Source organism: Melanerpes formicivorus, unplaced genomic scaffold (genome assembly GCF_026170545.1).
Source record: "Melanerpes formicivorus ecotype bairdi unplaced genomic scaffold, bMelFor1.0.p_v2 SCAF_7, whole genome shotgun sequence".
In the NCBI taxonomy this organism is placed as follows: Eukaryota; Metazoa; Chordata; class Aves; order Piciformes; family Picidae; genus Melanerpes; species Melanerpes formicivorus.
This window is the reverse complement of record NW_027142359.1, coordinates 21,748,729-21,765,034: the sequence shown is the minus strand read 5'-3', so window position 1 is coordinate 21,765,034 and position 16,306 is coordinate 21,748,729. Positions and strand designations below refer to the sequence as shown.

Below are 16,306 nucleotides of genomic sequence, written 5' to 3'. Positions count from 1 at the left end.
ACTGAGAAACCAATATAGATTTTACACTGATTGGCAATCTGTTAGTGTTCTGCTTTTGGCCTTCCTGGAAATAGCAGGCTTTATCTTCTCCATAGTTCATTGCCTAAATGCTACAAATGTTCCAGTCTCCTAGTCAGCAAAAAATGTTAAGAATGTTACACAAAATAATTTGTCCTGTTTTGCAGATAGGTGTGAATATTCCACACTCAGAGAGCATCATGAAAGTGTGACATAAGTTGATTCTCTGCTCTGGAGGGAAAATGTTAGATGCCAAGGAAGGTTTCATGTGGACTTAACTCAAGGTGTAACGTACTCTTAGGAAGTGACAGGGATGAAATGGTGCTTCTCTCAAGCACCACATAGGAGCTCTGGGGGAGTAAATTTTTGGTAGTATTGACACTTCTGAAGTGAGGTCAAGTACAAGCAAGGAAGCAAATGAAAATTTTCTGTCTTAATTAATCATTTCTTGTTATTTAAGTTTTGAAAGTTAAGTATAAATCATGTAGGAGGTCTTCTGGAAGCCACCGTTTGGGAGTATGTTATAGCAGCAGGAAGTGTGTCTCTGAATACATCACCATTGCTACAAAAGAATGCATAGCTCTTGGTATGGGTTCTGGAGAAGAAAGGGGCAGCATGATACAAGCTGAATATACAGAATGTGATGAAGGGGAAAGGTGGGCACTGAAAAGAGATGGCATGAGCCAAAGGCTGCATCATTCATGGTGCTTTACATCAGCCAGAACCTTGAGGTGGAGTTCCCTCCTGACTTTTTCAAGCAGGAGGTCAAAAATGCACCCAAACTGCTCAGTCTCTGATCTGTTTTTGTGATTAAACACAAGATTGTGATTAAACACACCACTACACTCCCATAGCTTTGGAATGGGGAAATTCAAAATGATTTGCAAAAGAACTCACACATTTGAATGCATCTACCCCTTTACTGCTGTTTTTTTTGGCAGAAAAGACTGCCCTCTAACTCCTGTCAACTCAGCAGCACTAGGTGTTGAAATAAACCCTCCATAGTTTTGGTTTGTTTGGTTTGGATTTTTTTCATTTGGCCACTGATAAACCCCTTTCTTTCAGTCACCTTTGAGGCTTATCACCAGGTCTGCTCCTGGGCCCTCTCTGTATTGCCCAGGTTCCTTGCTTGCTGTCTTTTTCCTGCCTGCTCCATCTTGCATTCCAGGCAGTTCTGCTGAGCTGAACAGAAAGGGAAAGTAGTCTTCCCCTCTGTCTTCCTCTCCAGGAAGACCCAGACTGCAGCAGACTCAGAATCAGGTAAACATTCCATTCCATTCTTCTCTCTGCCTTTAACTGGTGCAGCTCTTTTAAACAGAACATACAGCAGTTACACAGCAAACTGAAAGGGGTTAAGCACCTCTGCTATGTCTCTTGTTTGCTCTCTGCCCAAAGGATTCCATAGTGTGCAGGAATTTGCGCATATGCACCACTCTATGGATTAGGCTGAAGGAGTTCCCCAGGAAGAAGGGGGTAGTGTTTGGTTTTGGAGGTGCTGCAGGTAAGTAGTAGGCGTTAGGTTGAAGCAGTGCCCTAGGAGAAGCACAAACAGCATCTGCACTTTGGTTTAGTTTGAAGGCACTGCAGGCAAGCAGCAGGGTAAGTTCTTCGTGTGGTCTGGGGATGTCATTAGGTCTGTTTCCCTCTCTTGCTAGAGTAGAGGCCTGTTGCATTTTCTGGGTAGATATCCCTAGGGTGTTTCTGTGAGGCAAGGAGTGCCTGAGGCTGGGCAGGGTCACCTGAGGAGGGAACTGGGTTTCTGTGTTCTGAACCTCTCCCAGTTACTTAGGGAAAGGAAATGAACCTGGAAGCTTTTTTCTTTGTGTTTGTAATTTTTCGCTTGAGACATGATGTGAGCAATTACAGGACAAGTTACCTGATTTCTTCTTGCTTTCTTTTGCACTAGGTGAAATCCCAGACAGAAATGAGGAAGACTCCGGTGTCTGAAGCCAGGAAAACCCCTGTAACTCAGACTCCAAGTCAAGCCAGCAGTTCTCAGTTCATCCCCATTCACCACCCAGGAGCCTTCCCTCCCCTTCCTAGCCGGCCAGGTAATTTGCATCCTTCTTTTGAAGTGTGATTTACTATGAACTGCAAAGAAAATCCCATAATGGTGGTTGGTACAGCCTCTGAAGGTAGGAGTTGGTTTAGTGAACATGCCTTCTCATGTTAAGAATCTTGCTAAGCAGTAAAGAAAGAGCATAACAGAAGTGAAACAATATAAATAGGGTGCTTTGTGCTTTGGAATCGAGGTCTGTCATGAAATCTGCCACCTTTTCTTCTTGGTTAGTGGGTGCGAGATCAAGGAACTTCCCAGTAGGCTCTTTCTGTAGTTAGTCAAAATATGACAAAGTCTTCTGCTTTCTCAGGAGGAAGGATTCTCCTTCATAGGACTCCATTACAAAAGATCAATCACACTTTCTTCTTCAAAGCTGAGTTGCTTTTGTAGTGATGCTGGGTTCAAGCTGTAATTTGTGTGGTTCTATTTGCTGCTTCTGTTTCATCATGCGTTCCCATTTGGTTGTGGGTTGTTCCTGTCATACCTTGCTGTCTGCTGTCTGTTTGCTGACAAAATAGCTAGAAGATGTGGCTTCTCTGCAGCTTTTAGGTGCAGCTGCTCAAAATAACACAGGGACATCTTCTCTGTTCCAGGGTCAGCCTAAAATCTAGCCTGCAAGATGCAGAATTAAGGCTTACCTTCCAAACTTGACTTTCCAGTGTCAGCTCCAGGAAAGGAGTTAATCTTGCAGATAGGAGGATTTGTTTGCTTACCATCTGTTTCTACCTAAATTGATCCTGAGACAGGTGGTCCTTTGGAGTAAGAGGCAGTAGACTTATCAGTTGCTTCTGTCAATTACTCCAGATGTTTAGTCCATGAAAATGCATGTGTTTGAGGGCGAGGGAACTCTGGGGGTACAGCACGGTGAAGAAAAAAAGGTAGTGAGGAAAAACAGCAGAAGGATTGAGGTATGTATAGGGGAAGCATATAACTCTCCCAGTTGCTGCTGTGGTTGACTTTTGCCAGTGTCTGGAATATTGCACAAAAGCTTGAGCAGAAACTCTGAATCCACCTCATCACAGCCTTGTTCATGCAGAGGTGAGAAAGGATGTTACGGTGCAGTATGCAAACTGACGTTTCCTGTCCTCATGGTCTAAAAGAGCAAACCAGAAATAAATAAACCCCCCAGCCCTCTGAATGTTTTCTGGACAATCATCTGCTCTGCCACATTGGGATTAATGGTGTGGTTTTTACTTTTTCCAGGGTTTCCACCTCCAACATATGTCGTCCCCCCTCCTGTGGCTTTCCCCATGAGCACGGGGTACACCTTCCCGGGTGGCGTTTCTGTCCCAGGAACCTTCCTCCAGCCCACAGCTCACTCGCCTGCAGGAAACCAGGTGCAAGGTGGGAAACAGTCCCACATTCCTTACAGCCAGCAACGGCCCTCTGGACCAGGGCCAATGACCCAGGGACCTCAGCAAACACCGCCTCCTTCCCAGCAACCCCTCTCATCTTTACCAGCTCAGGCAACAGCACAGTCCGCAAGCCAGTTACAGGTCCAAGCTCTGGCCCAGCAGCAGCAGCAACAGTCCCCTACAAAAGCTGTGCAGGGCCTGGGGAAGAGCCCACCACACCACTCTGGATTCCAGCAGGTAAATTGGGCTAACACAACATGCTAAGCTTTGTTTAAAATAATGGTAGCATTGATAGAGTATCTCAGTTGGGAAGGGACCTGTAAGCATATGGGTGTCTTTGCCTGGAGAAGAGAAGGTTCTGGGAAGACCTTATGGCTGCCTTCCAGGATGTGAAGAGACTTACAGGATAACTCACATTGTCCTGGGGAAAAATCTGCCTTCAGGCATGTTTTGTGCCACTGGTGGGTGCCTTCTGGTGCTCTGGGCAGCAAAAGGCTGGCTCAGTATGTTAGTAAAGGTATTTATAAGATACTGGATTAGAGTAAGGACTGTGCTTGGGTGTTTGCATAAAGCTTGTCTAGCGAGTGTTAGGTGCTTGTTGAGACTGCATTTTAGTGAACAGCAAAATCAGAATGTTTGTGGATTATCAAGCAGAAGTGAGCCGGGCTGCCACATGAGATAGCATTAATTGTTTCTACTCACTGGTGACATTGCCTGTCTCTGCCTCAGTATCCTCAGACAGATTCGTCCAAGCAGCTCTGGAACCCACCTCAAGTCCAAGGCTCCCTGGGGAAGATCATGCCTGTAAAGCAGCCCTATTACCTGCACACCCAGGACCCTCTCAAATTATTTGAACAGTCATTGCAGCCTCCTGTGATGCAACAGCAACCTCTGGAGAAAAAAATGAAGCCTTTCCCAATGGAGCCATATAACCAGAACCCCTCAGAAGTCAAAGTGCCAGAATATTACTGGGACTCTTCCTATGGCATGGCTGACAATAGGGTGATGGCACAGCAGTCTAGCATGGACCGCAGGGGAAAACGGCAAGGAGTCTTCCGCCCAGAGCAGGATGCTGTCTCCAGGATGACCTTTGAGGTAAAGATCCATGCTGTAAGTGGTGCAAACCCATGAGGCTCTGCGATTCCTGAGAACTTTAGGAGTCTCCCTCCTTCAGGAATGCCCTGTAGCCCCAAGTAGGTCAATATGAGCTTATTTGGTAGGGAACTGAGTAGAGGAATTCCAGTAAACAGTGATGAATTCTCCTTCTTAGTTGGCTGTGTGTGGGATCTAACTCTTGGAAGATTTGGTTGCAAGTAGGTGTAAGTCTTGTTCAGTGTAGATGTGATGTTGATCTCAGCAGTGTGTCTGTCAGGTGGAGAACCAGAGCAGCTGATAATTGTGGAGGAAGGTTCTTGCCTGGCGCTGGTGAAAACTATAAAACCAATCCAGATGATTGCAGCTGAATGATGACTGCATGATGAACTTTTAACACCTGTATAGTATGTTGGTGTCTGGAGTGACTGAGGCTGGAAATCAAGGATGGCAGGAGCAGTCTTGTCTTGGATTGTGGTTTTGGTTTTCCTACAAACCCCACTATGCAGTGACACAGCTGAACACCTTCCTCAGCTCTTGATTGCACTAATGGAATACTTTGCTTCTGTTCATGCAGCTGTGCTGCATGTTGCTGTTTATAAAACCTTCAGTCTTTGTTATTTATTAACAGTCTCCTGGAGTTGTCTGTGAGAGCTTTTGGTGATGTTTATAAGCAAACTTAAACAGAGGCTTCTTTAAACCCTCGGTCAGATGTGCTTCTGTAAACGCGCTCATGGTTTTCAGAAGGTCAGCTGAGATCACTTGATTGGTCCTTCAGAGAGAAAAGCCAGACAATATACAGGAGTCTGCCTCTATGCTGATATCAACTTGTGGTATGGGGTCTAAGCCATGTTGTCCTGCCTGAAAGGGAAGCTATGCCTTGGTGGAAGCACAGTGCAGTATAGACAGAAGCCTGTGATTCTTGTTTTTAGCATCCCTCACAAAAGTCAAGGTCCAAGTCTGACCAGCACTCAGTAGTCTGGTCAGCTGTATGTTGACATAGCAGCCATTAGCAGTGGAGGCAAGTCTCATGGGATTTAAACTCCACAAATAGAGGAGGGATGATTTATAATTTAATTTGAAACTTAAATTGCTCACAGCTCAGCTGTAGAAGAAAAATAGTAGGATTTTGTCTTCCGTCTCCCTGAATGTGAGAACAGGTCCACTGTTTGGTGTGGCTGGGATGGAAAGTGCACCCTCCACTGCTGACAACTAGCTGCCCACTGTTGTGATGGTGCAGTGCTCCTCCTGGCGCTCGTTAGGCCATGGGGCTGGTTGTCTTTTCTGCTCAGTGTTTTCTCTATGTGCCACAGCACACTCCCGCACCGCTTTCTCACCCTGCACTTCTGCATGTCTTTCTGCCTTTCTCTGGTTTTCCTCCTCCTCCTGTGGCTTAGTCTCTCCTTGACATCTCTTGCTGGTTCCCTTTCTGCCTTCTGTTGTCTCACTGTGCTCATTTCTGTCACTAGGACCCCAAGAGCTCCCCTCTGCTTCCTCCGGACCTGTTAAAGAGTCTGGCTGCCTTGGAGGAGGAGGAAGAGCTGATTTTCTCTAATCCTCCTGATCTTTACCCAGCTCTGCTGGGGCCTCTCGCCTCTCTTCCTGGACGAAGTCTCTTTGTATGTATTTGATGTAATACTGCTGCTTCTCACTCTTAATTGGCATCTTTCTTCTGTGAAATGAGAAATGTAGAATTCCTTTCTCTCCCCCATCCCTCCTGTCCACCTCCCTGCTTCATGTTAGAGCTCAGACCACCTGAAAGCCTGTGGCAGAGCTCTTGGGCCAAACCCAGGCCTGCTAATTTGTTCAGAAATGAGCATAACAGGGTTTTTAGTCAGTAAAGTCCCCATGAGAGACATCAATGTGTCATTTGATGCACTCGCTCTTCTGCAGTTGTACAGGCTTAGAGATAAGGGCAAGGGGCTGCACAGACTCTGCTGTGGGAAGCCATCAGAACAAGTGTAGCTTATTAGAATCTGCATATAAAAATTCCCTAAAGGCAGGGGGGAAGCTGCCCTGCTAAATGCAGAAGAGACTGCAAAGGCAAGGTGGCTTTGGGAGAAAATTGCAAGTAACTGGCCAAGTAATTGGTGCCTTCTCTAGAAATACAGCCATTACTGCTCTAGAAATAGTCAGCTGGGGCAGACTGAGAGATTTGTAATTTAGTTTTTACTATGTTTATGTATTAAAACCTTCCTGGTTCACTAGCTGGAGGGTCTTGGAGCTGCTGAATTTGTAAATGGCCTCTGAAAATGCAGGGTGCCTTTCTAGTATGGCCACAAGCATGTTCATTAAGTACTGCTATTTCAAATTAGTAACAGTAACCAAGAAGAGTTCTTTGTGACTCCACTCAAAATCTCTGATTAAGTCTATTCCTCAGTTATCTTATATGTCATCCCAAGGAGCCAGGAGCAAGCCAGCCAGCCATTTCTCTCTCATTAGATACCTGTGCTAAGAAACTAATAGCTGCTCTTTCAGCAGCTGCCTTTGAAGCTCCTGCTCTTGCTCTCTGCTGACAAACTGAAGGAAGCTCTCTGTGCAAGCTATGTGGATATGCAGAGCGTGAATTTTGTTTGCCTTTTAAAATGTGCTTTCAAAGTTATGAGCTGTCACTTGGAAAAGCTAACAAGCTGGGAGCTGCTTGCCAAGAAAATGAGGCTGTTTGTCTTAAGCTTGTAGCATAAAAGCAAAGATATTCCAAATATTGAGACCATGTTGGAGAGGAAAGCTAGTTCAGGGGTTTGTTGTTTGAACAATACACATAAGAACATCTGAAATGCTGAGCTGCTACGAGTGCAAGAGGAGTTTTATTTGGATCAAGACCACATCTTTCATTTAGGATCACACAGAATTTTGCTTATGGCTTCTGTAATTCTGTGGCTTGGTGATCCTGGCTCTAAATTTGGTGCTGTTTGTTGTCTACCAGCCAAGCTGTATAACTGCTCTTTGACTTCTGTGTTGATGATTACTGATTCTGGGGGTTTGTCCAATTTTAGGAAAGGATATGGCCTTAAATTGCACCAGGTGTTAGAAGAAACTTTTTCACTGAAAGGGTGCTCAAACACCAGAACAGGCTCCCCAGGGAGGTGGTTGGACCCCTATCCCTGGAGGTGTTTGAAAGACACTGAAACGTGGGGCTGAGGGAGAGGTTTAGCACCCAACTTAGTGGAGTTAGAGAATGTTTGGACTCAGTGAACTTAAAGGTCTTTTCCAACCAAGAAAATTCTGTGATTTCTTCCTGATGTTTCAGAGAGACTCTGATTTTTTCAGTGCTTTCATAGTAGGAACTGAATGGAAAGCTGAGAAATACACTGGCAGTAACAGCTGTATTAGAGGGGGTAGTATAGATGAAATAATGGTTGGTAAAACCCATAGCCTAAAACTAACACAACATGGAAGCCCGGGGGACTTCTGGTGCCTCTGTTTTAAACACTGGCATTTGTTTATTCTTCTCCACAGTAATTCATACTGAAAATAAGAGACTGCCACATGAAATTTGGACTGTTTAATTAAAAAAAAATCACACCACTTGGCTGGCTGTGGGTGCAGCAGGGATGCACTCAAAACTGAGAATTACTCTGCCAGTAGCAATATACAAGAGTAATCATGTTTGAAGGAGTCCTCCGATCACTGGGAATGATCCTATCTCATTTTCACAAGGTTTTACACAGCAATAGGGATTTTTGGCAGGAGTCTCCTCTCTGAATGTATCAGAGTATTACACTAAGGATTTAAAAAGCTCTTCTGGTGGTGGGGTTTGCCTGAAATGCTCAGATTGATTTTCAGGTGTTCATTATCGTTGGTATGGAAACTACTGACTTTCTGCGCTTGTTAGCTTGTTCTCCCTGTCCTCCGAGGTGCTGGAGCTAAAATGAAATGAAGGCTTTAACTCTGACCAAAACAACCTTGGCAGTTTCTGATAGAATACTGACTTCCTGCTTGCTATGCTGAGCACTAACTGTGATTTTTCCCTTTTTGGGTTCTGAAGAAGTCTCTGCTGGAAAAACCATCAGAATTGATGTCTCAGTCATCGTCTTTCCTGTCCCTTAGTGGCTTTTCTCTTAATCAGGTAAGTGAGGAACAATGTCTGCAGCCCTTTGCTATTTCAGTTTGACATGAAACTGGCAGAAATTTGGGGACAGCCTTTACTTCAAAGCAGTGGAACACCTGAAAGGAATCCATATGGATGCCATATTTCTGTGTTGGCAAGATTATCTTTGCCTTTCTCAGTTGTCCTCCCAAATTCTCCCTGGCTGTAGTTCTGCAGATGTACTCTTGACTCTTGCTGAATTCATGGGCCTCTTGCTCCTAGTAGAATTGTGGTGTTGACAGAAAAGGTGCATCTCAAAGTATTATGGTGTGCAGGTTTTGATTTTTGTGAGCAGTGCATTACCCATTCTCTTCCAGAGGTCTGAGCAGGGTGTTGATCATAGAATGGCTTAGGTTGGGAGGGACCTCAGAGATCAGCTGTTCCAGCCTCCCCACCATGGGCAGGGACACCTCTCAACTAGACTGCCCAAGGCCTCATCCAACCTGGCCTTGAACACCCCCAGGGAGGAGGCATCCACAATCTCCCTGGGCAGACCATTCCTGAGTCTCACCCCCCCTTGTACTGAAGAACTCCCTAAGATCCACTCTAAACCTACTCTCCCTCAGGTTCAAACCATCCCCCCTTGTGCTGTCACTAGACCCTGTTATGAAAAGTCCCTCTCAAATTTTGTGACTACTGGGAAATTAAAGGTTTTGTGGGGGCTTTGCAGTCCAGCCAGGAGAAATCTGTCCTAATTCAGAAGGTCATGGACTTCATGTTAAATAAAATGGTCAATGAAGAGGGGGAGTTAGAAAAAGGTTTTAATCTCTAATTGTTTCCCTTGTACAATCTCAGTGTTTGAAGTAAATCTGCTACCTAAACTCTTACCTGTTTGTCTTCTGTTTTGTTCTGTTTTGTTTTTGTTCATTCAGGAGAGATACCCTAACAACAGCATGTTCAATGAGGTGTATGGGAAAAACATGAATACCAGCACAAAAACCGAAGTCACCCCTTCAGTTGCCCACCAGGAGACTTCACTCTATTCTCTCTTTGAAGGGACTCCGTGGTCTCCATCCCTTCCAGCCAGCTCAGGTAATCCTGGTCTGGTTTTTCTTGTATCTAGTGATTTAAGAGGATTTGAGTTAATTCTGAGCCTGCTGCAAGTTAAATGTAACTGGGGATTAAAAAGAATACCTGCTTGACAAGGTGACTGAAGGCTTCTGCTTGGGTTTCTTTATATATTCTCAGAAAAATGAGGGGATTCTCTAATTAATATAACATAAGAACTGGGATTTTAATTGAAGTAGTTGAACAAGATGAAAGTTGTAGGTGTTAAATCATGAAATCCCTTTAGATTCCTGACAAGCATTTGGGAGTAGGGTTTGAACATCCTTATACTGTCACTGTTGCTTCTTTGGACAAAGCAGGAAGAACTGGGTTTCATAATGCAGGTATTTAAAAGAGAAAAGAAGCTGTGTGGCTAAAGAGTGGGGAGGAAAATATGACAGTTTGGGGAGAGGGGATTTGAGGTGGTTTGTTTACTGTTAAGCAGCCTGCAAAGTAAACCCAACTTTTCCCTTCATTATTTATCTTAAAGGCATAAGCTGTAACTATTATGTCATGAGTTTATTTCATTCTCACTAAAAATCCAGAAGAGCACAAGGGAAGGAATTAGATCAGTCTAAGAAATGAGTGAATTTTAAATACCATCAGCACTGGTCAAGACTTTTGGTTGCCCTGAGACTTCTGCAACCAACCAGGAATGATCATTGTGGGTGAAATGGGAGGAGTTGCAAAGTGCTTTTATTCTAGCAGGATTTATGGCTCTCATGGTTTCAGTTTTATTTCCCTTCACCTCTTCATTCAAGATCATGGAGTTTCGTGCCCTGTGGTGTCGTCTTCTGGCAGTCTATTCTGCCTTCAGATAGGCTTTTCCATGCCTGCTCCCTGCTTTTGCTCAGTACTGGCTTCTGGTCTGAGTTACTTCAAAAACTCATAGAAGTGTAAAACGTTCCCAGACTTGGGAATTCAGGTTTTAAACTTGTAAACTCCTCAAGGTCTTAATAGTTTTTTTCACTGATTCATCAAGCCTGGAGGCAATTTTTAATTTTGAGAAGACCTGTTAGAGTGAGTCCAGAGGAGTCTACAAAAGTGATCAGAGTACTGGAATCCCTCTGCTGCAAGACCAGGCTGAGAGTTTGGATTGTTCAGCCTGCAGAAGAGAAGGCTCCAGGGAGACCTTCTGGTGGCCTTTTGATACTTGAAGGGTCTGATCAGAAAGCTGAGGACAGACTTTTTAGCAGGGCCTCTTGTGACAAACAAGGTGTCATGGGTTTAAGCTAAAAGAGGGAGATCTAAACTAGAGAGAAGGAAGGAAGGTGGTGAGACACTGCCCCAGGTTCCCCAGAGAGCTGGTAGATGGTAGATTCAAGGTCATGTTGTTCTGGGCTGTGAGCAGCCTGATCTAGTTGCAGGTGTCCTTGCTTACTGCAGTGGGGTTGGACTAGCTGACCTTTAAAGGCCCCTTCCAGCCCAAAACATTCTATGATGCCCTGGAAAGTTCTTCAAGAAACATAAGAAAAGCTCACTTTGACTAACCAATGCTCTTGAGATTTCTTGGTTGTTCTGGTAAGCACAAGTGTGCATTAAACAGTCATTGTCATCCTGTATATACACACACACAAAATCACTCAGAACTTAGGAATTGGCATGGTACTTGAGGGAGTCAAAACTGACCTTCAGCACTGGAGAAAGCTGAGCAATGGCAAAATTTGCATCAGCTCTAAGAAATTGAAAATCAAGAGGCTCCTGCTGTTTCTGCTGACCTTTTTCCTCTTGCCTTCTAATCACTAGATCATTCAACACCAGCCAGCCAGTCTCCTCACTCCTCCAACCCCAGCAGCTTGCCAAGCTCCCCTCCAACCCATAATCACAATTCTGTTCCCTTCTCCAATTTTGGACCTATTGGGACTCCAGACAACAGAGACAGGAGAGTTGCAGACCGCTGGAAAACAGATAAGCCAGGCAAGTGCTGGGCTCCAGGCTGGGGTGAAGCCAGTTGATGGTCTTTGTTTTGCATTGGTTTTGCCACATTCCTTTAAACTTGTCCTTCTCCTGTTTCAGCAATGGGAGGGTTTGGTCTGGACTATCTCCCAGCAACATCCTCGTCTTCAGAGAGCAGCTGGCACCAGTCCAGCACTCCCAGTGGCACCTGGGCAGCCCAAGGCCCTCCTGCTATGGAAGACTCCTCAGCTGTGCTTATGGAGAGCCTGAAGGTAAACTCGACAACAGCTGTGCTGAGGAATGGATGCTGGCTGTAGGGCCAGAAGATCCAGTGATGGGCCTTTGCCTGTGGCACTAGAGTTCAGCATCAGGAAAGGAAGGTTTTTCGTGCAGATTCACTGACTCAGGCAGTGTGGGAGGTGGGATCAGTGCTGGAGGACATCACAGTTTTCCAGTTCTTGCTGTTCTAGAATATTTTGTGGAACAAGCCCAGGCTGGCAGAACTGGAAGAAATGGTAGTGTTTGTTTTGACTAGTCTAAAATAAAGAATCGTTAATGTGGGATGAATTGTTATGGTAATGAGGATTCTGCTCCTTCCAGAGAGCCTCTTTCTAGAACCCCTTCTTTGAAATCTGGGGAGCTTTCATGACAATCTAGGTATGTGTGATAAAGAGGGAGGATATGGAGTTATAGAGTCATTTAGGTTGGACAAGACCTTTAGGATTGAGTCTCTGCATTCTCATCTGTGTGAGGGGGGTTGTCTGACATGAGTTGGTGCTAGTGTTGGCTGTTTGTTTTTAGTCCATCTGGTCCAGTTCCATGATGCACCCTGGACCCTCAGCCCTGGAGCAGCTGTTAATGCAGCAGAAGCAGAAGCAGCAACGCGGACAAGGCACCATGAACCCGCCGCATTGAGACAGAGGTGGCAACCCTTTGCAACCGAAGGCTCCATAAACCATGGCATGTTGGGTTTGCAGGACTGGCCCACACGGTCCTGTGCAGGTGGCAGCCCTCTCTTCTGTTCCTTGCTGTCAGGAGGGCGTAAGTGCTCCACCAACCCACTGAGTGTGCACAAAATGTCTGCAGTGCAAGAAAAACCAACACCAGGAACTCTCCCATCCCTGGGCCCTCTGGAGGGAGAGCGGAACTGCTGTTTGGCTCACTCAGTAACCCGGTATCACCGCCTCTCACCTTCTCCATCGTGCATGTCCCCAGCCACATGGGAAGTAAAAGCTGAGAACGAAGGGCAGATGGGAGAAGCCAATGAGAACTTCTCAATCTTTTTCCTCTCTTTGGGGAGATAAAATAGGAATCCATTAATGATTGCTTTGCTGACTGAGAATGTAGTTGAAATTACTCCTAAACATCTTTATTACTATCTCAGTAGTAAGATCACACTGAATCTTCCGTACACAGACGTGCTTCGTAGTCAGTGTGTAGCAATGAAAGCCCCAGTTGCTGCTCCAGTCAGAGGTGGTTGGTGGCAAGGCGGGGCTCTATGTCCTGGGCTAGCAAAGGAGTTTCATGAAGGAGAGTCTGGCACTTGACACCACTTCACCTTTCACCCAAAGGCTTTGGCCAGCCCGTGGGTGGATTAAGAGACTCCAGCATGAAATGCCCTCCTCTCAGTAGGTGTTTGAGCTAGAATCGGTGACGCGGGGCATTGCAGCACTCTGCTGGACGAGCAAGTTAACTGCTATGGGGTTTTAAATTAATGTTTGATTCCTGTACATTTTACTGTAGCATAGTGGCTAGCCCCACAAAGGGCAGGCTAGTCTGTGCATTCACAGCCTGACTCATTTTAATAGGTAGGTAGAAAGCTTTCAATGGTTTTTGGTTTTTGTTTTGGTTCATTTTTTTTTCTTTCTCCATCCTCCCACCTTTGCTGGACGCTAGTAGTTTCATTACCAACGTGCAACGTCTCACACAAAAGAAAAGACAAAAAAAAAAGAGAAATCAGGGGTCCAGCAGGACTGGGTAAAGTTGTCAGTCAGCCTGGACAGTGCAGAGCCTCTGCACCCCCGCAGGCACACGCATCAGCTCTGCAGAAACCCGTCCCCCCCCCCCTTCCCCAGCCCCCAGCTGCAGCCCCCAACCTTCCGTTCTGGAACGAAATCCAAGTGGACACGCGTGCGTGAGCCGCGCACGGAAGAAAGCATAGTGCTGTTCATAGATGGAAAAGGTGCAGAAGGGAATAAGGAGAAACGTTTTATTTGCTATTTATTAGGGGGAAGGAAGACTGGAAGCTTCGTTTCAAGAAAAGGACAGCAGATTTGGTAGGTTTCCCAGGGAAGTCACGGAAACAATCTCAATGTCCATTTGCTGTGTTTAGCAGTAGGGGTTTGTGCGATGATTCAGGATCTCTGCGCTGGAAGCCAGCCGCAGAGCAAAGCACACGCAGGAGCCGAAGCGACACTGGAGTCTGGGCAGCCCCAAAGAATACGAAAAGGGAAGACGGAGGAGACACGATACCCCTCTGGGAGGGGGGACGCGAGCAGCTCCCCCACAGTCTCCACCTTAGCAACATCACTGTTCTGTGTTGCATTTCGAACCTGTACTTTCTTGGAAAAGTCCAACAGGTGAAGTTCCCACCCAGTGGTAACCTGAACCGAACCCCTCTGTGCTTCCCTCCAGCCCTCCCGGTTTGTGTCTCGAGCTGTGCACCCAGGCAGCTGCCACATTCCAGTGTTTGAATGTCTCACTGACTCTTGCACCCTAGACGAGCTAACCAGGTTCACCATCTCACTCCTGGCAGTGCCAGGGTTCCAGCTGCACCGTTCCACTTGTGCATGAGCATCTGGCCTCGGGAATGCCTCCCGACTCGGCTGGGACTCCCCTCCCGCCCTCCGCCGCCCTGGGGGAGCAAGGGAAGGGGCCCCTGAAAGAAACTGGTTTGTGTCGTAAGCTTTTTTTTGTGTTTTTTGTCTGTCTGTGCAAGAACTGCAGCTGCTGAAATCAGCTTTGCCTTTAATTAAACCATGTTCTCTCCACCCAGATCTCTGTGTCACCTTTATTTCCTGCGTCACTCGGCTCCAGGCTTTTAAAAGCACCTTATTTTTCTGGAGATAGCAGGAGAAGGCTTCAAGTTGAATTTGTCTTCTGTTTCAAAGAGGAAAAACCTTGCAGAGGTTCAGTCTTGGGCTCAGGGAAGGTAATGGGATTGTGGTTTTGTGCTGCCTGTGTGCAGTGTTCTACCTGCTGCACCAAAGATCTGGGACAGCAGTGATTTGCAAAGCTCTTTAGTTGCAGATTGAACCCATTAGAGCACAAGCAGTGGGAGCTGGAGGACATGGATCCATCTTCTGTTGGCCTGCTTGCAGATAAACATCTGGATCTCTGGAGACAATCAACATCAGGCTTGACAGAGCTCTGAGCAGCCTGACCTAGTTGGGAATGTCCCTGCTTACTGCAGGAGGTTCCTTCCAAGCCAGTGGCAATTTATCTATGATAATTTTTAAGCAGCGTGCTTCATATGCGTTGAAGAAATGTGTTCCAGAACCCGACAGGGGCCTACAAGAAAGCTGGGGAGGGACTTTTTACAAGGCTTGTAGTGGCAGGGTGAAGGGGAATGGTTTGAAGCTTGACGTAGGCAGACTTAGACTGAACATCAGGAAGAAATTCTTTCTGGTGATGGTGGTGAGACACTGGAACAGATTGTCCAGGGAGGTCGTGGATGCCCCTGCCCTGGAGGTGTTCAGGGCCAGGTTGGATGAGGCCTTGAGCAACCTGGTGTAGTGGAAGGTGTCCCTGCCCATGGCGGGCTGGGGTGGGTCTGGAACCCAAACCATTTTATGAACATACGAAAACTACAGCAATATTCTGGTTTTGAAAGAAGAGGCATTCATTGTATCCAGGTAACTTCAGAATAGGTTCCTTGAACAATAAAGGGGCAGGAGCAGGGTAGATCCTTTTTAAATATCAGAAAGAGCAGCTGGGGAAGTTGAAATGCTGTGAAATTAGCAGCAAAGGCAGAGGGGAGCAAACCTCTTGGATAGGGAAGAGGCCATCAGAATTGTGCAGGCATTTATACTGGGGACAACTTAATTTCTGTATGACCTGCTCCCAAAGATGAAAAAATGTGTGTAGCTTTATTGCTGGAGGAGTTAGTGTCACTGTGTTTGGAAGCCAGTTGTCTGTCGGAGCAGGGCGAGGCGATGCGGTTGGCAGTAACTGCGTAACCTGCTGTGATGATCCTGCATTAGCAGCAGGGTTGGGCTAGATGATCTCCAGAGGTTCCTTCAGACCCCCACCAGGCTGGAATTCTGTAATGCTTTAAGCAAGCAAAAGCTGTTCAGCCTTTCCTGGTCTGTAGCTTCTTGAAAGCCAGTTCCTCTGCTGGCTCTGTTGACAGGGCTGTACATTCAAGTGGCACCACCCTTACGGGTTTCCCCAGCTGCTAGGATGTGTGTGTAAAAGCTGTGTTAAGAACAGGCTGCCCAAAGAGTGTGTGGAGTCTTCTCTGGAGAGATTCCAAACCCACCTGGACACTGTGATCCTGGGCAACCTGCTGTGGGTGGCCCTGCTTTAGCAGGGGGTTTGGACTGGATGATCTCCAGAGATCCCTCCCAACCCCCACCATTCTGTGTGATAGGCCAGGTGGGGACAGAACATACCTCTTGGCTGTGCTTGCTTTTAGGACTGAATATATTCCTAACAGCAACCCAATTAACAGCTCTTTACTAAGCAGCTAGTTTAGAGAACAGTGCAATGGGTAATAGCATAAATAAAGCTTTTAATAGGAGTAGCAAT

The 16,306-nt window shown here is 46.2% G+C and overlaps 1 protein-coding gene across 4 annotated transcripts in view; it reads left to right on the top strand.

Moving 5' to 3' along the window:
- The window catches only part of SMG7 (SMG7 nonsense mediated mRNA decay factor), a 65,892-nt gene extending 51,345 nt beyond the window's left edge, over positions 1–14,547 (top strand). For 2 of the 4 annotated variants that reach the window (XM_068141339.1, XM_068141338.1), the window contains exons 15-23: positions 1,925–2,069; positions 3,281–3,669; positions 4,162–4,527; positions 5,994–6,143; positions 8,513–8,593; positions 9,487–9,646; positions 11,408–11,578; positions 11,678–11,829; positions 12,359–14,547. In XM_068141339.1, the coding sequence (XP_067997440.1) occupies positions 1,925–2,069; positions 3,281–3,669; positions 4,162–4,527; positions 5,994–6,143; positions 8,513–8,593; positions 9,487–9,646; positions 11,408–11,578; positions 11,678–11,829; positions 12,359–12,472 (1,728 nt within the window). In that variant the 3' untranslated portion in view covers positions 12,473–14,547. The remainder of the gene's footprint in view (positions 1–1,924; positions 2,070–3,280; positions 3,670–4,161; positions 4,528–5,993; positions 6,144–8,512; positions 8,594–9,486; positions 9,647–11,407; positions 11,579–11,677; positions 11,830–12,358) is intronic. The other 2 variants (XM_068141340.1, XM_068141341.1) reach the window with 2 other exon arrangements.
- Positions 14,548–16,306: the final 1,759 nt, after the last annotated feature.